At 41.1% G+C, this 24,248-nt stretch overlaps 4 protein-coding genes and 1 non-coding gene across 14 annotated transcripts in view; 2 read left to right on the top strand and 3 right to left on the bottom strand.

Annotated features, from left to right (window-relative positions):
- Positions 1–16: 16 nt before the first annotated feature.
- Positions 17–12,237, bottom strand: cyp4f3 (cytochrome P450, family 4, subfamily F, polypeptide 3). 3 transcript variants are annotated; one of them, XM_077608751.1, is made up of 15 exons: positions 12,103–12,237; positions 6,239–8,393; positions 4,828–4,885; positions 4,560–4,704; positions 4,426–4,479; positions 3,762–3,889; positions 2,872–2,993; positions 2,648–2,794; positions 2,425–2,539; positions 2,119–2,185; positions 1,896–2,025; positions 1,693–1,826; positions 1,385–1,449; positions 787–869; positions 17–705 (listed from the first exon to the last, which is right to left on the bottom strand). In XM_077608751.1, the coding sequence occupies exons 2-15, from the start codon at positions 6,241–6,243 to the stop codon at positions 501–503; spliced, it is 1,458 nt and encodes a 485-aa protein (XP_077464877.1). In that variant the 5' UTR covers positions 6,244–8,393; positions 12,103–12,237; the 3' UTR covers positions 17–500. The 3 variants fall into 3 exon arrangements, with proteins under 3 accessions (XP_077464877.1, XP_077464866.1, XP_077464888.1); XM_077608740.1 differs by having other exon boundaries at positions 4,828–8,393; XM_077608762.1 differs by lacking the exon at positions 4,828–4,885.
- On the top strand, positions 5,630–9,952 carry LOC144082022 (uncharacterized). Its single transcript, XM_077608725.1, has 6 exons — positions 5,630–5,805; positions 6,276–6,676; positions 6,821–7,061; positions 7,954–8,203; positions 8,285–8,723; positions 9,528–9,952. The coding sequence occupies exons 1-6, from the start codon at positions 5,743–5,745 to the stop codon at positions 9,754–9,756; spliced, it is 1,623 nt and encodes a 540-aa protein (XP_077464851.1). The 5' UTR covers positions 5,630–5,742; the 3' UTR covers positions 9,757–9,952.
- Positions 10,205–12,236, bottom strand: smim11 (small integral membrane protein 11). Its single transcript, XM_077608847.1, has 3 exons — positions 12,103–12,236; positions 10,437–10,644; positions 10,205–10,327 (listed from the first exon to the last, which is right to left on the bottom strand). Exons 1-2 carry the CDS (start codon positions 12,115–12,117, stop codon positions 10,456–10,458), a joined length of 204 nt encoding a protein of 67 aa, XP_077464973.1. The 5' UTR covers positions 12,118–12,236; the 3' UTR covers positions 10,205–10,327; positions 10,437–10,455.
- Positions 12,238–12,618: 381 nt separating the features above from the next.
- On the top strand, positions 12,619–12,700 carry trnas-cga (transfer RNA serine (anticodon CGA)). The gene has a single exon. It is a non-coding gene; the product is annotated as a tRNA-Ser (tRNA).
- Positions 12,701–16,231: 3,531 nt separating this feature from the next.
- LOC144081982 (IQ motif and SEC7 domain-containing protein 1-like) overlaps positions 16,232–24,248 on the bottom strand; it is a 45,111-nt gene continuing 37,094 nt past the window's right edge. For 6 of the 8 annotated variants that reach the window (XM_077608624.1, XM_077608655.1, XM_077608646.1 and 3 more), the window contains 9 exons: positions 23,232–23,390; positions 23,020–23,142; positions 22,788–22,954; positions 22,055–22,395; positions 21,667–21,766; positions 21,378–21,539; positions 20,751–20,957; positions 20,540–20,589; positions 16,232–20,154 (listed from right to left, as the gene is read on the bottom strand). In XM_077608624.1, coding sequence (XP_077464750.1) covers positions 18,970–20,154; positions 20,540–20,589; positions 20,751–20,957; positions 21,378–21,539; positions 21,667–21,766; positions 22,055–22,395; positions 22,788–22,954; positions 23,020–23,142; positions 23,232–23,390 — 2,494 coding nt within the window. In that variant the 3' untranslated portion in view covers positions 16,232–18,969. The remainder of the gene's footprint in view (positions 20,155–20,539; positions 20,590–20,750; positions 20,958–21,377; positions 21,540–21,666; positions 21,767–22,054; positions 22,396–22,787; positions 22,955–23,019; positions 23,143–23,231; positions 23,391–24,248) is intronic. The other 2 variants (XM_077608658.1, XM_077608666.1) reach the window with 1 other exon arrangement.

The raw sequence follows: 24,248 nt of genomic DNA, 5'->3' as shown, positions 1-24,248 counted from the left end.
AAAAGTTATTCCAATGTATTTTCATCAAAATAAAGTTTTATTTCTGTTCAGCAGAGGAAAACATGATGCATTTTTTTTTCAGTCAAGACAAACTCATTGTGTGGAAGAATACTCGAGTCCATAGATATGAAATTAAGTAGATTCGACCGTTGCGTTGCATCCCTGCGTTTATGCTAAGCTAGTAAGGGCAAAAGCGTCTGCGATGTGTGTGGGCGATGGAAGTTTGATACCTTTGCTGATCTGTAAAACATTCTACATTCTACGTCGTGTATGTGAATAAATCAAAACACATTCATTTCACTGAAACATACTGGACGTTTTTTTGTTGTACAGAAAATATTGCCTCAGCAAAATCATAGAATTGATCATTTTGCTGTGGTATTTCAACATTTCCAGTTTTTATGGGCCATTCATTTGTACAACTGTATTTGCATTTACATTGACTTTTTAAAGTGATGTTAATTTTGGTGGATAATGCAAAAAAAACAGCATCGTGTATCTCATGCTTCCTGCATCTCAGGTGGTGTCAGAGGTTCCAGCTGTAGCCACAGGCCCCCCTCTGCCCTCAACACGAGCTGGGGTAGACGGCGAACATCCCCTGAGCCAATTTTGGGATTAATCCCTGGTGTCAATCGAAACCTGAGCAACGTCAAAGACACAACAACACGGAGCTCTGCAAGTGCAAATTTCTGACCAATGCAGTTTCTGGGAAGGCAAAAATATGCTTGATTAGTGACCAACACAAAAGTATGGTCTCATAATTAGCTGACATGTATGAGATAGTACCTTGGACCTGAGGAGAATGGAATAAACGCATGGGAAGAGCGTCCCTCTTGGTTAGTTGGATCAAAACGCTGCGGATCGAACTCCTGTGAGAAGTACACAACCACAATTGAAGAAAACACATTTACATATTTGTATAAAGTAGTAGTGGCCCGTACATTTGGTTAATTGGGCCTATAGAAGGGATTTAGCTGAGTTAGCCCAATTCTTAAACCTCTGGTTTATAGCTGTCACAAAAGTGGACAGCTACTAAAAAGTAGCATTTTCCTCAATGCATGTAGAATAAAAACTTGTAATTCATTCATCTTAATCCCACTAAAATCATATGCAATTATGGTCAACATCAGTACTATCCAAAAGTGGGGCCAACTGGAAATCTGATTGGTTGAAACAAACTGTTAAACTTTATATCTCATTATACTTGTATAATGACAATAAAAGCATTCAATTCAATTCAATAAACCAGGCTGTTTTAAGCAACATATGTTAGTATAAACTGGAGGCTGTACACGTGCCAGTGTTTCTGATAGCTGTTAGTCTATAGAGCTCTTACACTGATATTTAAGAATGATAAGAAAAATATTTGTCTTGTGTTTCTTACATGAGGATTTGTCCATACTGCTGGGTTGTGGTGTGTTCCGTAGATACTGACTAAACAGATGGCACCTGTGGAAGATAAATGAAAAATGACTCACACAAGTACGCACTCAGTACTCTGATATTGATATATGTATATATATATATATATATATATATATATATATATATATATATATATATATATATATATATATATATATATATATATGTGTGTGTGTGTGTATGTATATATGTATATATACGTATATGTATATATGTATGTGTGTATATATATATATATATATATATATTTGCTTGTGCCTGTCTCACCGTTTGGTACTGTACGATCCCCTGGCAGTGGAATGTCTTGAGTGTATTTCCTTGTTACAGCCTGTACAGGTGAGTGTAACCTCAGCGCCTCCCTGATGCACATTGTGGTGAAAGGAAGGTTGGAGAGATCTTCCCTGTGAATTAACACACCCAAATAAGAACTACACGTTTCAAAATTACCATGCATTTGTGTCTTTTCTGACCACTCAATTCCTTGTCCTTGGCGTTCCTTCATTAGCTCTGACACCTCCTCCCTACATTTTTCCTGAAAGTGTGCATGACTTGCTAAATTATAAAGCGTCCAACAAATGGCACTGGCTGTTGTGTCATGACCTGTGGAGAGATATGTCCCAGGTTGGTTCTGATGGTATGATTGGACGAATCTCAACTTAACACAGAAGAGTATGTATCTTCTGACAATCTTACCAGCAAACATAAAGGTGTTGGCCTCAGCTTCGATTTCTTCATCTGTTAAGCCTCGCCCATCTTCATCCTGGAGTGTTTAATGTGAAGTCTTAGTCTACATTATCTGTTTTTTTTACTTTACTATTGCTGTACACTGAAAACATTGCGCGCTAAATGACACAAACTCCGTATGAACATGAGTCGGTTGACCGACTGACCCTCATTGATGGGGATAACTCCCCTAATAAATACATTGACATAGCCCATTCAATAAATGAAGATGAAAGAATTAATTATATCTTAAAAATCCCATTGACCAATGAAAACCTTGGATAGCAGTATGATGTCCACAAAATCCTTTTTCCTGTGAGGTGTTAAGATTGATTCAGAAGAGATCTGGTCAAGGAGGGCACGGCGTCGCTGAACCACTTTGCTTGTAAAACTGCATTAACACCGGATATATATTAGCATTAGTCATTATTCTTATGATCAATGATGACTCGACAACAGTTTTGCTAAACTGTGGCATGAATATCTCCACCTGCATTACCTGTGCACAACGTTCAAAGCCTTCTTGAAGCATTTCCCCTGCCGTGTCTTCCAGTAAATCCAGTCCCAATGGTGCAAAATGTTTTGACGCCGCTCTATTATGCGATCACTCAGTTCAACTATGGCTGATACGTACTCACTGCTGGACCTACGAGACGAGAGTGATGGATTACCAAGACAAAATATAAAGTCAAACAAAAGAACGGATTATGGGCCTATTCTCACTCCTGACAGTTGCTGTTGTAGCTGAAGGCACATTTCAGTAAACTGTCCAATGTCATCAGAGTGACATGATCAAATATCTCGATGGTCGTGTTGCCTTTTGCCACCAGACGCTGCCACTTATCCTGTGAGAGATGTGAAGCGAATGGCAAAAACTGTAGCATCAATCAGATAACATGACAATTTATAAAATATTTTTGAGAGCAATCCTGCAAATTATAGTGTAAAAAAAGTTACCTCCAAAACCACTAAGACCATTAAAATAAATTTTATTTGGATTGCTCCTTGTCATTGCCTAAAGCAAGGGTGTCAGACTCAGGTTGGTTTGCGGGCCACTTTAACGTCAACTTGATTACACGTGGGCCGGACCATTTTAGATATGATATTTAGATTTAAAAAAAATAAATGGATTAAAAGAACTGGATTAAAAGCCCTGAATATTCAGTTTTTATAGATCTAAAACAATGTTTATTTTAGCTTTTTCAATATATTTTTAGATTTTACAAAATGATTTTTGAACTAAAAACAGAAAAAATGGATGAAAAAATTACAATTATTGATTTAAAAGGGGGAAAATAAGGAAATTCAATATACATCTATACTCTTCATTTTAATTTGATCCTAAAACAGAAAATCGGCACTCATGATTTACTTACCCGGGCCACACAAAATGATGCGGCGGGCCAGATTTGGGCCCCGGGCCGCCACTTTGACACATGTGGCCTAAAGACTCTGCCACTGGAGCTTTCTATAGCTAGATAAAGGGTAGGGTTTCATCTCTAAGAAAACTGTATTTGTAAAATTAACCAATCAATCATGAGAATGACAGTCAACTTCTTTTGTTAACCGAGATGGGAGAAGCCAATGATTAATCACTATGTTTTAGGACTTGCATGCATGGCGTCTGCTGAAGAGTTGAATCGTGCAATGTAGTTCCTCAGTATGTCGAAATGAAAGGCTGGCGTCAGAAGACGTCTTCTGCGGGACCACGCCTTCCCATTGCTGATCAACAGACTCTGCCCTGAGAGACGAAAATATTATATATATTAAATAGCAATACTTATATTCATACCCAAGGGCAATTTAGAGTGCTCAACCAGCCTAGCATTCACGTTTTGGAGATGTGGGAGGAAAGCCACGCAGGCCCGGGGAAAACATACAAAGTCCACACATGAAGATGGGTACCCACCGGGGATTGAACCCTCAATCTTAAAACTGTGAGGCGGTCGGTCTAACCACTTTTCCGGGCCGCCGATCCCAACAGTTGCGTTCAAAATTATTCAAACCACAATGCAGTGTACATAGTATTGTAGCATGGCATTTATTTATAATTCATATTCATAATCCAAACAAATGAACACATGATATGGTCCATTGTTTTTATTTATTGTAAACATCAGTCCTTATTTGATGTGTTTATAGATGGGATGAAAAAAATCACTTTGTCCCTCCAGAGCCCCAATCACGTGATATGGCTTCTTGCCGTGTGTTTGGAAACGTGAAACCAACTTAATGCAATTCATCTTTCAACACTTTGTATTTGCTTTTTCCACTCACCGAGCCATGGACGGAGATGACCATAAAATAGCTCATCTTTCACAGTAATACTGGCTGGAAGGCAGAAAAAGGAGACAATGTGCTGTGAATTCATTTTTTTTCTCCATATTAAACGATCTGGCTAAATATCTTACCAGGTGCCATAAGCAGAGGTTTGACATAGTCAGGATGGAAGAGTCTGACCAGATGATAGAAAGGCCCAAGGAACCAGCAGCAGGAATGTTTATAGGTCTGCACTAATTCATCTACCTGGAGGAGACCTTCCTCCGTGCTCTGCATCTGATTGATATACAAGCAGTCAAGAATCAACTAAAATGTGGAAGATATTATAAAGGAGTGCATAAAAAGCATACATTTCATAGCAAGAATGCACACAAATATTTACATATGATGTTGACCTACCTGTCCCAGGTGGCCTATGAGCCAAGAGTCTGCATGGGGTTTGCTGAAGCAGGACAGTCTACGAGTAAACCAAACATGTCGGAGTAACAGCCGAGTGGTCCACACTGTAACCGTGGCAACCAGTCCTACGACGCCCAACAATAGAACTTGGCAAAGGGCGACCCATGAAAAGATTCGAGAGAGGACACGGAAGAGAAACAACATCTCAGATCTGACACAGAAAGCCGTTTGGTGGCAATCTGCCACGAAATACTTTCGGTATTATGCAAACCAGACTTGTGCCGCCTGTTTTTTGCAATCATTTTGTAACCTGACTAAGACATACACGTTCCTTTTGTGGCCAATATAATTTGAATGAGGCAAGGTGCAGAAATTGTCGCACATTTGCTTCACTGTTTTAAGTTCAGGCCTTTTTCCTTCCTCATTCCAAAAACATCTTTGGTTGATTTATTAAAGACAATTATTGAAGTCATTTGTATGATTGTTCCTAAATACATGACGTTTTTGTTAAATAAAGCCCTGAAAACATGTGCAAAGAATGGCAATACTAATACAGAGCTGAATTCCAGAAATAGAGAGCAATGGAAACTTTGACGACTACAGATTTAAAAGGGACACTTTTATGTGTGTTTATAAAATTGTTGGCTAAGTAAAGATAATTTTGATTTTCATTCAGTAATCTAATTGTGATTTTTTGAATATATAATCAAGCCAGATTTAAAGAGTTCAACAGTAGTGCAACTCTGTATAAATTGGTTGCTGAGCAGTACCAATAATTTACGACAGGGGGCATTAATACGTCACAGACAGGACTAAAAGTGTAAATCCAAAAAGAAGAGTGGGGACAAAAATTGTCACACTTGGCGTCACATGAGGCATTGTTGTGCGAAAAAAAGTCATATTTAACCTCCTCATATGATCCATTTCAAGGAAAATACAGATAAACAGAGATGCTATGTTCATATCTGTCCAAAACAGGTGAGTTTTATTTAACGCAAGTTTGGAGTGGCATAATTGGCATTTTTTGTTAGCGAATTAACTCATTTCTAGTTGACGATACGCTTTGGCGAATAATCGTTTTACGCTGTATAAGTCATTAAAATTCAAAAGAATAATGTGGACCAAAATCTTCGAGCAAATGAAGTACTACTTTATCAAAAGACATCGCCATATTAGCCTAATTACACAATATGAATAAGCCAAAACATCACCACAATCTTTGAAATATTTTGAAACCTTGAGTAGAAAAATTGTTATTTGACAGTATATAGCAATTTGACCACATTGGGCGTTAGTTTAAAAAGAAAAATACATAAAAAGATGAGTAATGATGACACCTGTGCCCTATTCCTAACCTTAAATGATTGCATGCAGGAGCCTACTTTTTAATTGATAAAAGGTTTTTCCAAACCTCATGTTCTCTTTTCAATCTGTTTCTGGATACGAAGGAGATGGTTGATGGGTACAGCAGAAGTGCCGCCTGGCGCGAACAAGTGTGTATGGCGACCACCCCCTCCTGCAGCAATGATCAGACGCAGATGACCGGTGGTGAGGTCGACCATCACATTGGGATGCAGGCGACCCCCTTGCATTCGTACGAGGAATTCTGCAACAACCGGACTTCCATGCGTCTGCTCAGCACCCTCTTGACCTTCTCTGGACAGCGCAGTGACGTGGTGAAACAAGGTTACCTGGGCAAGCTAGAGCGAAGCCACAGAAGGTATTTTGTCCTCAGAGCAGGAAGTCACACCGGACCGAGTCGACTTGAGTGGTACAAGTCCCAGGGGAAGTTTGCGGCAACAGAGAAATCGCCTGGAAAAGCCTCACTGTTTGGGTCAAGCAAGCAAGGGTTAGTTTTCATTTTTAACTCTCTTTTTTTTTTACGAGACAAAGTAAAGTCAATGTACAGGGCAGTTCATACCTGTTACTTGTATCATTTGTTTACTTTTACATGAGTTTTGCAGTATAAACTGAATGAGATGCCATTTCCCAGGGTGATTTTCCTGAGGTGCTGTATTGGTGTGGGCTACCTGGGTAGTTCCAAGAAAGGCCTCACGGTGGCACTGTATGCTAAGGACCAGACGATGGTGCTCGTGGCAGCCGACCAGTCGGATCTAGAGGCTTGGTACCTGTCTCTCAAGAAATTGATGGAGGAGCGTGAAGATGATGATCAAGCTTGTGACGATGAGGACGATGGATATTGCACACTGCCACCTGCGGCTTTCTTCAAAGAGGTTTGAATCCTGGAGGTTTTTCTTAGTTATGGATCAATGCCAAGGGTTACTAGTGCGAATTACTAAAAATGTTAACGAATGGTCCCAGTGTAACTGGTTTAATTGTTGTCAATGGCACTGACATACTCCAAAGTAAACATGAATTAGGTGTCTGTTGCCGCCGTTAATGACAGCCAATGATTTTTTGCAATCTAAGATGATTTAACCAGCATGAATGGGCTACAACATGAAGGCTGTGCCCAATTCCATTATAAATTATAAAATTAGAGAAATGAGTGTACACACTATCAACAACAACACCAGGGGTGACTTTACAGGCCTTCAGCGTGTAATAATTACTTACACCTGTACAAGAAGGATGTTTTTTTTTACACCAATACAATATTAAGTTATCCTTTAAAATAGATTTTTTTAAAGGCTATGACAATGTTGCATGTTGTGCGATAAAAACATCTTGTAAATTAAGACTTTAATGAGGTCTACATTTAGGCATGATTTAATCAAAGACAATTGTTGCTGAAATTTTGCACATTTGAACGAAAACCATTTTTTTAACAAAAGGGCATGTCTAAAGCAAGACAATGTTTCTGACACATTTAGATTTGATCAAGATCACTGTATCATTGCGGCCCTAATGCTCACCTCGTTTTATTGGCTTTCATTCATTTATTTTTTTAAGCGGGTAATATGTAGTTGCATTATGGTGCCAGGTGTTGAGAGATTTGAGAACTGGTTTGTAGGATTTGGGCCCCTGACTACATTTAGTTTGAGATATGTGTTCCGACCAAACGCGGAACACAGTTTTGCATCGGTTTTGTCAATGGAGGTTGCTCGTGGAGTAGACCAGGACAACAGCAATGTTGATATACCTAAATTGTATGTTTTGCTCAAGGTTTGGTCCGTCTCTGCGAAGCCACGAGGTCTGGGTCGCTCAAAGTCTATGGCGGGTGCTCTCCACCTCTGCCTCACTTCAACCTCCCTCATCCTCGTGCGAGTGAGCGCCTGTGCCGATTTACCCTCCGTCACAATACCTTTGCTCGGGGTCCGTCGCTTCGGCCACTTGGACGGATCTTTTTTTCTGGAGCTGGGCCGGTCGGCACCGATCGGCCCCGGAGAGATCTGGTTTGAAGCGAGAGACCAAGGTATCAATGAGCTTTTTCCGCATTGCCGTTTCGTCGCTTTATTCGTGGAGCGTGATCCAGTTGCCTCCCATGCTTTGACAGCACAGCACATTCACGAAGCGGTTCGGGATGCGGTCAGAGCGCTGCGGGGCCTGCCAGATTTCAGCCGGTCCCCGACATCCAGCAATAGTCAGCTACTGGCCTCCAAACGCTGTAGACCCAAATACAGAGAGAGGAACAACCTGAATATCCAGACAGCCCCAACCCAGTACCAACAAAGTGAGGCAATTGAACCCCAGTCACCGCTCAGCCCACGTAGTATCGCCTTTCCTGAGCCCGATCGCTACATGGACATGGGAAAGCAGCCATGTCCTAGTGAAGGCGGTGGCACTGATGAAGGGGAGGGGGTTGCCTACATGATGATGTCCCCACAGGCCAGCCGCAGTTGTTCTGCGCTGCCTCAAGATGCTTATGTTGCAATGTCAAGTCCGCAAAAAGAAGGCCGGCCAACCTCTTTTGGACCTCACAGAGGAGTCGGAAGGTAATTTTTAAAGTTAACAATCGCAATCCCTTCAGGAACCCCAAATTCAGTGAATCCCATGGTATCCTTGCGTATTCATCCAATTACGGCAATGTTTCCAATCGTCGGCTTTTTCAAGGTATCACAAATCATGACCTTTCCTCATGTAATTTGAACTTTTTTCCAACATTGTAGAATCAACTAATAACAGTGTTTTAGGTGATTGTATTTGCCATAGGCTTGGTGAATGAGTGGTTAGCACGCCCGCTTCACAGTTCTAAGATCAAGCGTTCAATCCCTGGGTCTGGCCTTACTGTTTGGAGTTTGCATGTCCTCCTCGTGCCTGCTAAGGTTTTCTATGGGTATGTCGGTTTCCTCCCATATTCCAAAAAAACATGCATTATAGCCTGATTTGTTACATTAAGGTACTGACTAGTTTCTTTGTCTCCTATAGAAACCGGTCAATTTGTACATTTGATCAGACACAAACCTTCCAAAAATTAGCTGTAGCTAATGTAATGGATTTTTTCTGTGTCTGAGCTATGTATTTAATGCAGAGTTTTTAGTATTGATTCATAGATTTTGATCTTCATTCTGTGAATATTGTCTGTAAATGTGTAATCTAATCAAAAATGGGTTTCATGATATTTTATAGAAAAAAAATTCTCAAAGGCATCAATTAAAATATTCCCTGCTGTGAAATCAGGCAATTTAGCCAGCAACTATTACAAAAAAATCAGCTGTGGAATCCTGGAGGGACTGACTCTTACCTCACTTTCAATTATACAACATTGCCATTTGTTTAATTTCTTTTGTGCTTCTTAGACTGTCATTTCTGTACCCATCACATGAAGCCTACAACCAGTCACAGCCCACTATGACCTACAGTGGACAATTGCCAGTATCATCTGGGTCACCTCAGTCTTCCCGAGGACATACTGATCCACTCGTTCAAACTACACCACTGCACTCGAGTCGCCACCAAGTCGAAGAAAGATTCGCGCTTAGGTCTCGACTCTCATGTCTGCTATCGTGTCTGCAAGCTAACCACTGATGCACATTAGTAACATTCTATTATAGTGTTCTCAATGTGGCCCAGCACATTTTAATGCGGGTGCACCAAATGTCATTTCAACATGAATTGTCGTCACATTTAGCATATTAATGTAAACCTGTTGCTCACCACCTGAGTGTATTTGTTAAAAGATGTTTAACTGATGATTAAATAAATTAAAGTCACCTGAATGCAACCTGTGTACGAAATGTGTGACCTTTTTGAGATACAAACGTGTAGTAGATATATTTATAGCTTGAGTTATCTCAAAAGGCAGGAAACCCTTAACTATATTCTTTGAAAATTGGAAGCTGTTACTGGAACTGTTAACTGTATCGTGGGGGTTTGGGATATTGTCACATAGATTAAAGACTTTTTTTTTTCATTTCAGAGGTCTAAACATTCGTGTGCAGTTACTTTATATAAAACATTCAGCCCAACACACTGACAGTGTTGAATAGTTTATTTAACAAATATAAATGTTACAAAATTCAATAAATAGTAGGTGTGGTTTGATTTCATGTTGACTGAGTTCATCTTGCAGCCAGTCAGGTAACTTCCTCATTTGAACCTAGAATGAATGAATAGATGGGGTGTGAGGTTAGGCATCTTAATAATGCTAATCAGTTGGTGTCCACGTAAGATAGTTTTTACAGAAATTGTCATGTCTGTTGTGGTACCATTGTGTTGCTGCTCCTCTCAATCTTCCTTCAAGTTATCAATTTGCTCTTGTGTCCTCTGAGCCAATTCCCTCTTCTCTGCCCGCTGCTGTTTCAAAGCTGCCTCTGCCTTCTTACTCTGGTAAATCTTCACCCCAGCGAAGCCCAAACAAAGAATCAGTGTCTTTAGGGCTAAAATGTACAAGAGTACAGGTACATTGTCCAAAGCCTGGAAATGAAAAGAAATGTAACTTACAAAAGATTGTAATTGACTGAATTGGTACTCATGACACTCGACTTCAGACCTGAGAAATCTCAACAATATATTCGCCATGGAGGGGCTTAGAACTGACCAATGACCTTAGTAGCTGATTAAAACCTTGCTGTTTAGACAGACGGAGGAGTCACAGAATGAACATTTCGAAGGAGACGCCAAGAAAAATACAGAAAGTACCCCAAAATTAAAGTGCGGTCTGTGCAATAACGGTGTTTAAATTTCACCGCAAAAGTGTAAACGGGGCCAGTTTCTGGCATGGGCAATGTGGGCGACTGCCAAGGTCGCAATCCATTTGGGGGCTCAAGGGAGCCCTTCCCCAATTTTTTCTCAATTATATTATAATTTGTTTAGAGTTGTGTAGCTGCTCTGTGGCAGAGTTTGCAGGGTCATTGGCACTCTCCAAGTGCAAGTATAGTGTCACGGAATTTATTCTAAAATGGGGCAATCATATTTTTCTTACTGTAACAAATTTTGTATATGTTATGATATTACAATCACAGAAGGCCAAAAACGGTCAAGTTTTAGGTACAATCGAACAGAACACAATGCCAAGTGTAAAAACCAGCTAAAGCATCTGCTACACTCAGTATAAGTACTGAATTCAGATTATATTAGTTATTTTAAACATGTTACTATATAGGCAGCCCGGTCGCTGAGAAATTAGCGCATCGGCCTCACAGCTATGGGGTCCTAGGTTCAAATCTAGGTCGGTCCACCTGTGTGGCGTTTGCATGCTTTCCCTAGGCCTGCGTGGGTTATCTCCAGGTACTCCGGTTTCCTCCCACATTTGAAAGACATGCATGGTAGGCTGATTGGACACGAAAATTTCCCCTAGGTATGAGTGTGAGCGTGAATGGTCGTTTGTCTCCTTGTGCCCTGCGATTGGCTGGCCACCAAAAAGCCTCTGGCTCGACGTCGGCTGGGAAAGGCTCCAGCACCCCCCGCGACCCTAGTGAGAAAATGAGATGAGTGAAACATCATGAACTGCTTTTATTTTGTGTCATCTATATGACGTACAGGCGCCGAACTCTTTATGTTCACTCCGGACTTGATGTCCACATCCAAGAATTCCATAGCCATATACGGTAGCCGCTGTATCAGTCTACGGGAGGGCATGCTTTGCATGTCGGATCGGGCAGCTGTACACCAGCCATTGCGTAAACATCGTCGTGTTATATAGCTCGGAATCTTTCATGCAGGCCAGCGATAAAACAACGATAAAGGCAGTCTCAACCGTACAATAATACAGTCGCTGAAACCCAACGATTTAGCATTAGTTTGACGCTCGCGACAGCTGACAAGTGAGTTTGTCCAAATAGGAGAAAACGAAGAAGAGGATACAAGCAGACAAGTAATCGATGGCGCCTCTACTTTGTCGTTTCTGGAATGATGATGTTGTGAATTGGTTACCTTCCAGTTGATCATTTTAGCTTAGCGAAGTGCTCAAGTTTGTCTTTGGCGAAAGGCAGCGTGAATATCATAGGTATCATAGACTGTGCCTAGAGGCTTTAAAGCGGAGTCGGCAGCGTAAGTGTCGAGCGGCCATCTTGAAACGGAAATTCGAATGGGTGATTCTGAAAAACTACTACAATAGAACAACGATGTTGTCAGATATGAGATTCAAAAATCAATTTTAATTCTGCACTGAAACATGAAATGTAGCATGACGTTTAGACATCCAGTCTCGTGCATGTGACATCTCATGGCTAGGACGACAACTCAAAGAGGCGGGATTGAGGTTTAATAATGCTGTTTTTATTTCATTGGTGTCGATCAAAAATAATAATGTCGATCAAAAATAATAACATTGGATCGATTCTAGTAATGTATTTATAGAATAATAACACAATTGAAATTGGCCACTAATAAAAGGATCCATACCTTCACAATAGAATATATACCAACAATACTACACGGAATCCCACAGTCACGGTGGCCGAGAGGTTAAGGCGTTGGACTCGAAATCCAATGGGGTTTCCCCGCACAGGTTCGAATCCTGTCCGTGACGTACCTTTTTGCAGAATTGATTCTCAATTGTTCACCCAAAGTATGCACCGAATTGCTAAAAATACTACTACTACTATTCAGCCCAGGCTATAAAGGCGTACAACGAGCGCCTGATACATCTTGATACATCTTAACCAATTGTTCCCAGTAAAGTGGTCAAAGACGTTGATTTATTATTCTGTAGAATATATAGGTTATGTATTGTGTGTGTGAGAGAAACATTTTTAACTTTATAGCCCAAGAGATTGTCGTATGAACTAATCGTGAGAGCATTTAGGTCAAATGCTGCCTTCATGTGTTCTGGAAGTTTTATAACTTTTAATTGAACTCCAACTACAAGAGGATGCATAAAAATGATAATGGCAAGTTTTACTAAATAGTATTGCAAACTCTTAGTTGGAAATGAAAAAAATTGTAACTGTGCACACTACATTATCATGCAGGCATCAAAACAACCGGAAAATAGAGGATGGTGTTAAAAAAAAGATTTTTTTACCATTCATTACTTGTTCGCTCTGGATCATTTTGAAAGTTAACAGGTCGTCTAATCTAAAAAACTCAAGTATCCAAGTATCATTATACTTCCAGTTCTCCAGTTGAAATATGATTTGAGGGATGTCACTTGCGATTTTCCAATCTACATGTGGTATTTACCATTATTTTTTTGTGCTCTGCGATTCTCATGCAACCAATGAAGTTAAATCGTGTTATAAAAAAAAAGAGTCAAGGCACCCTTTCATCAACATGAACATTTTTTATAGGTTCAGAGCAATAAATATTTCCACTTTTGCCTCTGCAATGTTGTCCAAAACAAAGTTACAAGTAATGTATTTCTATACATAGCTAAATCATCTTTAAAATAATGTAATCTCTCTGCACACATACAGTATTTGACACTACTGGTACAACTGTACACGTACTACCTCAGCACAGGAAGCACAGACAACATTTGCCATTTGATTTTCTTGAAAAGAAAAAGAGAAAGAGAGAGAGAGAGAAAAAAAAAAACAATCCCTGTTTTACCAGCAGCAGCAGTCAGAAAAGACTCCCTGTAAAATGAAAAATGTCACTGTTGGTTCCTGACAAAGCTGCTTTTCATTGAATTCATCATGTTTATATACAAAGTGACTTATCATACAAAGTTCCATTCAGTGCAGATAATGTAATAATAAATAAGACATGCACGGCAATAATGGAAAGAAGAGCTGGGCCGAGAGAGCATCATGACTCTATTTTTGCAAATTTTCATACAACGTGCTGACACACACCACACACATAAAAAAAAGACACATTTTCATTTTTATCCAGTCTTTTGATTGCTTTTAAGCGAACGCTCGATCGATGCCAAAACAAAACGTCAGAGAAAATTGTCCGTTAAGTCAAATGTTCCACGGGGGGAAAAGCCCAGGTCCGCTGAAATTGACGCCGAAATGGCAAGATGGCGTTGGAATGCAATGACCCGCAAACCGCGTAATCAATGACTTGATTGCATTTCTATTCATCACTTTATGAATATACATCCTTATGACTCGATTCAAATAACGATTGAGCAGCCATTTTTGGTGTCGTCATATCAAGTCACATGACACGTTCAAATAGGTCATGATTGAAATGTGTAGTGTAAACACACATCCTACCCGTGTGACACGTTCAGCCTGAAGTCCACGTCAAGTCACCTTGTGGGTTCAGTATAAAGGCTTCGAAGGGTCTAGTCTTCCATGTTTTCACCCAAAAAAATGCACTTCATGTATTTTTGGATCCGAAAAATGAAGCTAGCATTCAGTTTCCATAATATCAAACAATTTGTGAGCAATCTTTAAATAACTTGCGGTATATGGAACCTCCTGTTCAAATGGATGAAATCGACACAACCCTTATGTGGCATCACATATGGAATGCATGGTTTCTGCTAAATTCCAACCTTTGGAGACTCAGAACGTGCTTGAAATGTGTCTTGTCACTCAAATCAAGCAACAATTAAACAGAGGCATCCCGACTTCATGTTCAATTTGATTTGATTGCTAGTTTAATTGAACAAACGCGACATGGATAGCTGCCTCGCCCACGAACAAGCATATTTATTTTGTCAGTATCGAGACACAAAATACCCCAATATACTGAATGACATGAAAGCAAACACTTTTTTTTCACTATTTCAGCCTCAAGATTACAATACCCACAAGCGGCTTAACAAAGCCGGAGAGTATAAAGCCAAAAATTAAATGCGCCGTAAAATGGACATTGTTTCTCTGATTTCACAAACACTGAGCCATCAAGTGTGCCCAAGACATTTGTTCCCAAACTATTTATTCATCAACATTCGGCAAAAAAAGATGGAGCTGAAGTTAAGCTTATAAGCTTTCTTTGTGGGCCAATCAAAATCTTTCAAACCCCGTAAGAAAAGCAGGGTAAAATGAATACCAAGGACCTTTTTTTCATGGACAGTGGGCATGTTTTGCTTTATTTCATGCCATGCCAGGCAATCTGGAATTTGTCACACTAGCATGTGCCACGATAGGTTTATTAGCGCACAGAGATTGTGTCCTTGTGGACAAGGGCAGGCAAATGTCAATTTTGTGGACAAATAGCTCAGTTTTACAACAATGCCAACAAGGGGGTGTCGAAGTTTTAGTGGAAGGTAGAATGCTCCTCTGGCAGAATTCGTCGCGCCTCATATGCATGTCATTTTTTTTAATCACCTTTATAATCATTTTTCCACTGGAGTCTAGGGTTGCCCAAAAAAATTAGGGACACCTCATTGGTAGAGGCGGCTAGCCAAATATCCGACAGTTATTAACTGTTTCCTTTATTTTGTATTTTTTTGTGTTAAGTGATTTTTTTTTTAACGTTTGGGCTGAAACCTGAAATAATTAACTGCATATTTGAGAGATACAAGCAGACGGAAAAACAACATCTCATCTCATTTTCTGAACCGCTTTAGGGTAGTTAGGAATTATAACTATAATTTGAATCAGATTTTTGTTATATTTTTGGGGTGATGTGTTAAATTTGACGTCTAGTTTTTCTAATTGCTGTTTTGTGCTCTGCATTTTCAGAAGAAAAAAAGAATATTGAATATGTCTCTTAGTATTACTTGATTGCAAATGTTTAATAGTTTTAATTGTATGCTGGGAAGGTTATATTTATTAACATTTTTTGACTTAATATAATTTGGATTTTTACTAAGTAATTTCACATTCATAATTTGGATTTTTATTAAGTAATTTCACATTTATACGCAAGTTTAACCCTCACTAGGGTTGCGGGGGATGCTGGAGCCTATCTCAGCGGACTTCAGGCCAGAGGCGGGGGGCACCCTGAATTGGTGGCCAGCCAATCACAGGGCACAAGCAGGCGGGCAACCATCCATGCTCACACTCATACCTAAGGTGCAATTTAGAGTGTCCAATCAGCCTTCCATGCATGTTTTTGGAATGTGGGAGGAAACCAGAGTACCTGGAGCAAACCCACGCAGGCGTGGGGAGGACACGTAAATTCCACACAGGTGGACCGGCCTGGATTTGAACCCCCACTGTCAGGCCGACGCGCTAACCACTCGCGTCTATGTATACATACTAGGAAGAAATGTCCTGCTATACTTTAAATGGAATACATTAACCTTTAAGTTGTTGCTCCTTTTTGAGGTGTTTTGTAGCCCTATTTTTTCTTTCTTTCTTTTTTTTAAGTTCACGACCATCAAATAAGTGCCCATTATTGTTACATTATCGAGGCTCTTTAAGTCAGGTAATTAGAAATAGTCTACTTAAGAGCAATTCATTCCTCATGAATTGTGCATATATTCTAAGTAGATTTCAAGTTGTAAATGATGCCTCTAAGTTTCGTTCTCGATTTTAACAAAGTAGGTATTGTTAAGTGACATTTTCAGTGTCAGAATTTAAAGTTGAGTTACTTTTCCTGTCAGTGTATAAATGCTTTTAGTCATCATTAAGTCATGTATAATTGGCGTAAAGACACTTCAAGTTCAAGTCCTTAGATAAGCTGAGTGAAAATGAATTTTAAGTTGATAGCCATAGTTAGCATAAAGACAATTCAAGTCATCAAGTTAAGACATATTCAAAATAGTCAGCAAAGGTTAAATTAAATTGTAGTTAGACAAGGATTTCAAGTAAAAAAACATTAAGACTTTTATGGGGGATGTTTAGTCGACTACCGTGGCTTTTTTGTTTAAAAAAACAAACAAACCAAAACTGTGATATTAGTTTTGTGAGAATTAAAACAGCAAGGGGAGTTAAAAAGAGAAATACCATTAGCCCGCAAACATGAAAAAAGGAAAAACGAACATACTCAGTTGCACGAGTCGACTCAAGAAAATGTTTTCATGACATGCACATACTCTCAAAGGCGATTTTCATAGTTGCATAATTGCAAAACATATTTCCTCATAATCTTGAAAAAATGACGTGTAGGTCCAGCTTCTGAAAACATGTGTGGTGTGAAATAAAACTCTAATGAGGATTTATATTTTATCATTCTCATGTCTGAAGGCACATTGTGCTTCACCTTGTAAAATTTTTGCTAGGGTCATGTAAATGATCATCATTTGCTGAGCTAACAGTGCTATTTTTTGACTGTTTTTACGCCGTTTTAGTGCAGGGACAAGCCTTCTTAAGTTCTTTATTTCCACCTTTTTGTAAAAAGGGATAGAGGGGCAAAGTTTAAATGTGCAAGTAAAATATTTCCCTTAAAAAAAAAAGTGCTTTTTTATATTTTAATAATTGTTTTGATTTTACTGACCCTAATCCGTCATAGGGAGACACAACTGATTCTTTGAGTCATTTTAAAACACAATTCAATCTTACTTTTAAGACATTGTAACTTATCTTATAATTTCTTGAAAAATAATTTAAAAATATTGAAAAATAAAAATCTGTACATTTATAATTTGACTAAAATATTTAGATTTGATTATTTACAATAAATCAGGTAACAATTATTTGACAAAATAAATGCAAAAAAAATGACGTCTGATATAGTTAACCAATATAAGGGAGGAAATGGCCAAGTTATTGCAACAAACATTACAGGACTCTCATGTAAATACTTGGTGCACAGATTCAAAGGACAAAGCAGACCACCTAGAGGTCGCACTTTTCAAGTACTTCATATAGGTTAGTTAAATATTACCAGCCATGAAATTATGACAGTTTGTATTTACGTTGAACATTTCGCATATTAATATCACTTATTAAGGATTAGTAACCCAATTATAAGCACTGACTGATGGGCCAGTAGTTAAAAAAACTCCCAGAAAGGACCCTGTATGGCATCATGGTTAATAGCTTAATCTCCTTCCTTGGCAACACCGAGTGTCTCGTACAAAAAAACATCAATACGTACATCAAAATGCTTTGTTAACCCTACGAATTCTGGATACTTTATGGGTACACTCTAGACATCATCATGTTAGATGTCTTATTTTGATGTTTTTCTTAAAGCTTGTCTTGATTTGTCTTCTCTTGGTGTGTTTTGTATTTCATTTTCTCCTTTGTTTCAATGTGGTTTTCATGTTTTTTTATTTTTTTATTTTTTTTTATTTTTTTTCTAATGACATGAAGTTTGTGTTCAGGTCTGTCTTCTCTTTGTCCAGATGTTGAACCCAGTGTTTGATGTCATGCTAATCTTCCCATTTTGATTTTTTTGTATTTTGTCCTTGTCTTCATGTTTCTCACGATACTCGTATATATAATGTTTGTAGTGAATAATTCATCGGCCGGTGGAACCCATAACTATGAGAGTGCAGAAACCCTGTCAGCCAAAATATTTTCACAAAGCACGGAGATAGAAAACACCAAGAAAAAAAGTTCTGCTCCCTCTCAGCAGCGACTGCACAAGTCATGCATGGCTGTCATTTACAGATACAAAGCGCGCCAAACCTAACGCTGTGCCCTCTCCACTGGCCACTTCTATGAACAGCTGGATTCTCGTTTTCGGATGGAGACCCTCCGCTGACCATACGTTAGTTAGCATCACATGCCTGCTCAAGTCTCGTAACCCCACCGACGGGGTGTCGACCGATACGTGCCTTGGCGCTGACTGCCGGGTGGTTCTAGCTGCAAGGGAAGTGGATGTGAAAGTAGCACAGGCTGAGCAATTTCCGCTTCCCTCCTCGCAGTTCTCGCCGTCTAACCAGTTGGCCGCTTTGAAAAGCCTGCACTTGTCCTCCGACTCTTCTCGTTCTCCTCATTCTTCTGAGCACCGCCCCCCGGTGGCCGATGACAAGCTGGGCCAGTGGCCTAGCTCGCCGGCTTCTCACACGACGGTGCTGATCCGACTGACAGGTTTGGACTTGGGCCCCGGGCCGCTCCCTGCTCCTGGGTGCGGGGAGAGCGGCGCGGTAGACGGGGGCGGCAACGGGGAGTGCGGCGGAGGTGGCGGGATGGAGGAGAGTGGCGGGTACTGAGGGGCGTAGGTTTGCGGCAGAGTCTGCGAGACCAGGCGGGCCGAAGGCGTCTGGGGCGGCGGGGTGGAGAAGATGAAGTGGGTGGAGGGTGAGCTGGCGGGCGAGGGGCTCAGTGGTGAGTGAGTGGCGTGAGAGTGAGCGTGGGGGTGGGGCTGGGAGTGCGAGATAGTGAGGGGCAACTTGCCTCCGCCGCCTGGCCGGTAGAGTACATGCGGTGTAGTTGGCGTGAGAGGTGAGTGAGGAGACAGTGGCGGAGGCGTGATGAAACCCGAGGCTGCGTTGTAGCGCTGGTGCTGGCCGGGGACCTGCTGAAGTCGCTGATGCTGCTGGATGTGAGACGGAACGCAGCCAGACGGCACGTGGCGCCGCGGGACCGAGACCCTGTGCGTGAGAGGGTGGTGCTGCGGAACGCTTTGAAGGTGGTAGCGGTGATGATGGTGGTAAGGTGGTGGGGGGGTCTGTTGTTGCTGGCTCCCCACCGCCCCAACTCCCCCGCTGTTGCTGTGACAATATTGGGCGTGCAAAGTCTGGAGCTTGGAGGGTGCTCCGCCCGTCCCACCTCCCCCTCCAATGCCGCCCGGGTCCGACTGGCCGAGGTTGGCAGATGGGGAGGAGCATGGGGAAGGGGAGGACGGGTGAGCGATGGGAGGCTCGGGAGCGGGGTAGTGGGGCGGGGAGGAGATCATCAAGGGACTCAGGGGACCCTGAGGCTTGGGCGACGTCATCGTCAGGGGACCAGGAACCTTCCCTCTGCGGCTGCCGAAAAAGCTCCCCAGCCGGCCGCCGCCTGGCCCGATCCCCATGGCCATCCCTCCTCCGGCCCCAGCCACGCCCGCGCTCATGAGCGGAGACGGACTCGGTCCGGCCTGGTTGAGACAGAGCCCCGGCCCACCGCCCACCCCTGTACCGGGGCTCTGAGTAGGGCGGTGTGGCCGGTAAGATGTCGGAGAAGAGGGGGCCATCATAGGGCTGTAGGCCAGAAGCCCACCCGGGTGGTATTGCTGGTGTGGTCGTGGGCTGCTAATGATGGACCCCTGATAGGACACGCACACAAGTACAATTACAGTAAATGACGCTTCACGTTTTTTTTTTACCATTCTTGCAATAGTACTTTCTTGTTATTTTTGGTCATTATTCTAGATTTGGACTAAACAGAAACTCACTCGGAATTAAGCCTTTGTTTAAAAAAGTCTACCAAGATTGTTGGAAATTGAGCCATTCATGTACACATATATACAGCTTGTCAAGCTGGTGAAACATGATAGGCAATATGGCAACCTCCAAATTCAGTCAGTCCTTTGTTAATGTTGAAAATATGAATCAACGCCGTTCCCTGTGTTATTTTTCAGAATTGCTAAATATTACATAGAAATCTTTGGCTGCTATGATCACATGTAATAGCAGTGGCATCATTCTTACTTCCATCGTGCTGTCCAATGAGCCCACGCTGTTCCGACGACCTCGCTTTCCTGTTGGCCAGTCAGAATGAAACAAAAGTTGTCATTAGCCTGACACAATTTACCTTCATTTTCTTTGAATAGACCCATTTCATGAACATATATACATTACATACATAAATAACACAATATTCAATCATTTTTTCCACAAAAAAAGAATAGCCTCTGCTGACCGGTGTCTGACAGGTCTCTCAGCGATGAGCTTAGTGCTGTGCGTTTGAGTCCGTCCACTGACGCGTAAGTGTCGTCCATGCTGGGCCGGCTTAGGGTGCCATTGACTGCTTCATTTTTTGCGGGTATGGCCATTCCAGCCCCACCTCCTGGTCCACCTGTGGTCATAGCGGTGGGGCGCATCACCCCTTTCTGTTTCTCAAGTTCAGCTGCGTGGGAAGCGAGAGGAGATTGTTACAAAAAGTGTGACAAACAACAACCTTGCATTATTATCATCTTTGCATTACCCTACTTACATAATTATCAATCCTTTAAACATCCTGAATGATTTAGATATTCAGAAAATTTAATTACTGTAAAAAATGCATCAAAAGCATCAGTGAAAGAAAATGCATATACTATAGGTTAATTAAATTACTACGCAAATAATTACATGATTATTAATAATATACTGATAATACAATGAAAACTTAAGCATCATTTTACTTTTTCTCCAGTAAAATTATTAAAATGATGTCATTGTTTAAAAAAAGTTATAATTTCATTCCCCCCACACACACACACAAAACATTGGTCTGTTTTGACTTTCTTGGCCAATACACTGTCGTAAAGCTGTGTTGCCTACTTACACTCCACGCGGTATTTTTCCATGTCCTGCACCTCAGCCACACTCTCTTTCAGGTCTGACGTAAAGCGAACTCGGTCCTGCTGGCTCGGTGCCGTAAACACGATCAGGACCTTTCTCTCGCCCCCCGGGTTAGCCGACGTCAGCCTGATGCCATGAGGGTAATCTGCACAACACAACACAAACTTGATGGTAGCATCGAAACGCCATTCATTACTTGGTAATTTAAAGGGCAGGATATTTTTTTATCGAAAGCCACCCCGTTCCATGTAGAGACAAAAACAAGTTCTTACAAGTGTTCTGGAAGGTGTGCACCTGCATGTCCACCAGTGGGAATGATTGTCGGAAACTGTAGGTCACAGAGGCCTTTTTCTTTTGGAAGATCTTTGTCACCTGGTTGGACAAGAAAAGGAAGAGAAAGACTTCACATAAGAGAAATTGAAAATTCTTGCAATTCTGGGTATTGGGTAGTTTGTCAAATGCATTTTTTCTTCATTACGAAAGAAGGCAGGGGGGTGGTACAGATTAATTAAAAAATCACACAGGCTTACACCCAAACAACGGGATATCATAATTTAGAGTCTAAATGATGATATCATTGTCTAAATTTTAGACAGTTAATACAGTTAGTGTAGGAGGGGTGTCAAGCATTCAATTTCTCTTCTGTTTTCGGAGTCTTACCATCAGCAGGTCATTGAACAGGAAGACCTCTCTTTGGTGGACACCGCTTCTCTGAGCTCGGTTTGGGTCGGGAACCTCAAACAATTGACAGCAGCACACCAGCCGGCGGTGAGGCAGCGACAGGACCTGAGAAACGTTTGTCCTTTTTGAGTGAAAGGATACAGCAGCCCGAGACCAATACTCGAAATAAGAGGCTCTTACGGGTTTCTTGCCGACCACCATTCTCTCCACTGCCTGCACCTGAGATACATGATCGTCGTTGGTCCTTAGCTCCCACTTCTGGATTCTTCCATAGATGGACACTAGAAGGTCTCTGGGAATGTCCTGTCCGTTGTCAACACCTGAAAAGATAAAAATGAATTACTAACACGGAGTTGACGGAGAAGCATGTGGAAGCTGTTCGGTTTAGATACAATTGAATATGTTTTCATAAGAATCTTATGTTTTACAAGCATTAAAGATGAAGGGTCGTCTCGGCTCGTGTAGTCAAATCAGAGCTTCAGACGAAACAATTTTTCACTTCAATCTCGCAAGTAGCCCATTAAAAAACAGCCTTGTAACGAAATAATGCTAGCACTTTCAGACAAAATTAAGTTTTGCCCCTGAAAATATCAACTAAAACCTGCACAAAGCACAAGTAGGGTAATAAGTTTTAGGAAACAAATAAGATATGAGTTTGACTGTGGTACAGCAGCAACATTGGCTTCGACAAGTGCAACAGAGAAGGATTTACCTCGTAGGTTCTTGATGAAGTCATCCAGCTTCATTTTCCTCTCCGGCTTTATGTTGGGGCTGTACATGTCCGTGTTGAGGAGAATGATGGCAAACGCCAAGATGAAGATGGTGTCTGGATTTTGGAACTGCCGTATTAGCACGGGGTTGCACACACAGTAGCGTTGACTGCAAGGCGAGAGCATAAAAGTCAGAAAAATTCTGCCGCTTGCCATCCAAGAAATTGGGTCTACCTGAAAGCCTCCACTAATCGCTCCACACGCTGCGCTTCACCCTGAACTTTTATCTGAGCTTGGAACTTCCTCAGGGCGTCATCGAGGTCCATCCCCGAGAAGTCCATCTCATCCAAGACGCAGCTGAAGATGAGAAATGGACAGGAGTTAATCACCAAATAGTTCCAAATGGTTCTATGATGACAGATGTGATAGGGAAACTTGGGGCTCACTCTAGCACATCCTTGTTGAACTGCTGCCGGCTGCCCAGAAACTCGCCAATCATCTGCCGGCTCAGACCTTTTCTCTCCAGGATGAACCTGGCGATGCCCACTGGCGTGTCAGAAACGAAGCCCCTCTCGATCAGGTACTGGATTCCCTTCTCTGGCTTCCTGTGAACCCAAATTGAACCTTTTTGTACTACTCAAAGTAGTGGAAACGGTCTATAAAGAACCATGACAAGTTTTTTTTCAAACTAAAATTTAGTCTAGAGTGAATCTAGTACTTTGATGAAAATCTTGAGACACTGTATTAGTTGTCCCAAAAAATCCAGTGTTTATAACAATAAAACTGTCTGAAGTCTATTGATACTAAGTTTTAATTTAACACCAATTTTCCAAATAAAAAATTCCAACACAGATGATTTATATTTCTTCAAACACAGATGTCTGTATTTAATGGCAGTCCCGCGCATTTCTTCATGTCAGCATGTGTTTTCATTATTATATTTCTTAACGGTGTTTCTTTAATATCTTTTTTTAATCATTCACTCTTAAATAAACACTCCTCTGTATCCGTTCTAATTTTGGAGGTGTAAATTTCCATTAGCAGTCTTTGAAAGCATTTCAGGTGCAAATAATAAAAGCACCCTACAGTACGTATATCGGACTACTTGGAGGCACAAATGCGAACCTTCATGCAAAGATACGGGAGCTGTCGAGTCAGCCGAAAAAAAAGCACCAAAAAAGGCATTCATTGTTAGGCTGGAGAGACTTCAAAGCAGACCTCCGCTGGCCTCGAATCAGCAAAAAAAAACAACAACCAAAAGACTTGCTTTATCGGCTGTAATGCCAGTGAAGTAGGCTAATTTAGTTACTGCTTATACCATGTAAATATTCTGAAATTTACACAGTGGTTGTGTGGTTACTGGAAAATTACCACGGATCATCAGGTAATCCAGTGCGAATAGAGGATTTGTCGTCAAAGAAAACAATTTATGTGTTTTCTCAAATGTTCAATTACATAGACTT

Source organism: Stigmatopora argus, chromosome 1 (assembly GCF_051989625.1).
Source record: "Stigmatopora argus isolate UIUO_Sarg chromosome 1, RoL_Sarg_1.0, whole genome shotgun sequence".
Lineage (NCBI taxonomy): Eukaryota > Metazoa > Chordata > Actinopteri > Syngnathiformes > Syngnathidae > Stigmatopora > Stigmatopora argus.
Note: the sequence above shows the minus strand (reverse complement) of the source record. Positions and strands in the feature narration are given on the sequence as shown.

Excerpts from the sequence above, each read along its gene's own strand:
- cyp4f3 (XM_077608740.1), bottom strand. The coding sequence starts at position 5,031 with ATGTTGTTTCTCTTCCGTGTCCTCTCTCGAATCTTTTCATGGGTCGCC. Across the intron at positions 2,186-2,424 it reads ACATCATACTGCTATCCAAG|GATGAAGATGGGCGAGGCTT; the intron begins GTTTTCATTGGT and ends TAAACACTCCAG. Across the intron at positions 1,827-1,895 it reads CAAGGACAAGGAATTGAGTG|GGAAGATCTCTCCAACCTTC; the intron begins GTCAGAAAAGAC and ends GTTAATTCACAG.
- LOC144082022 (XM_077608725.1), top strand. The coding sequence starts at position 5,743 with ATGATCCATTTCAAGGAAAATACAGATAAACAGAGATGCTATGTTCAT. Across the intron at positions 6,677-6,820 it reads TTTGGGTCAAGCAAGCAAGG|GGTGATTTTCCTGAGGTGCT; the intron begins GTTAGTTTTCAT and ends GCCATTTCCCAG. Across the intron at positions 8,724-9,527 it reads CCTCACAGAGGAGTCGGAAG|ACTGTCATTTCTGTACCCAT; the intron begins GTAATTTTTAAA and ends TGTGCTTCTTAG.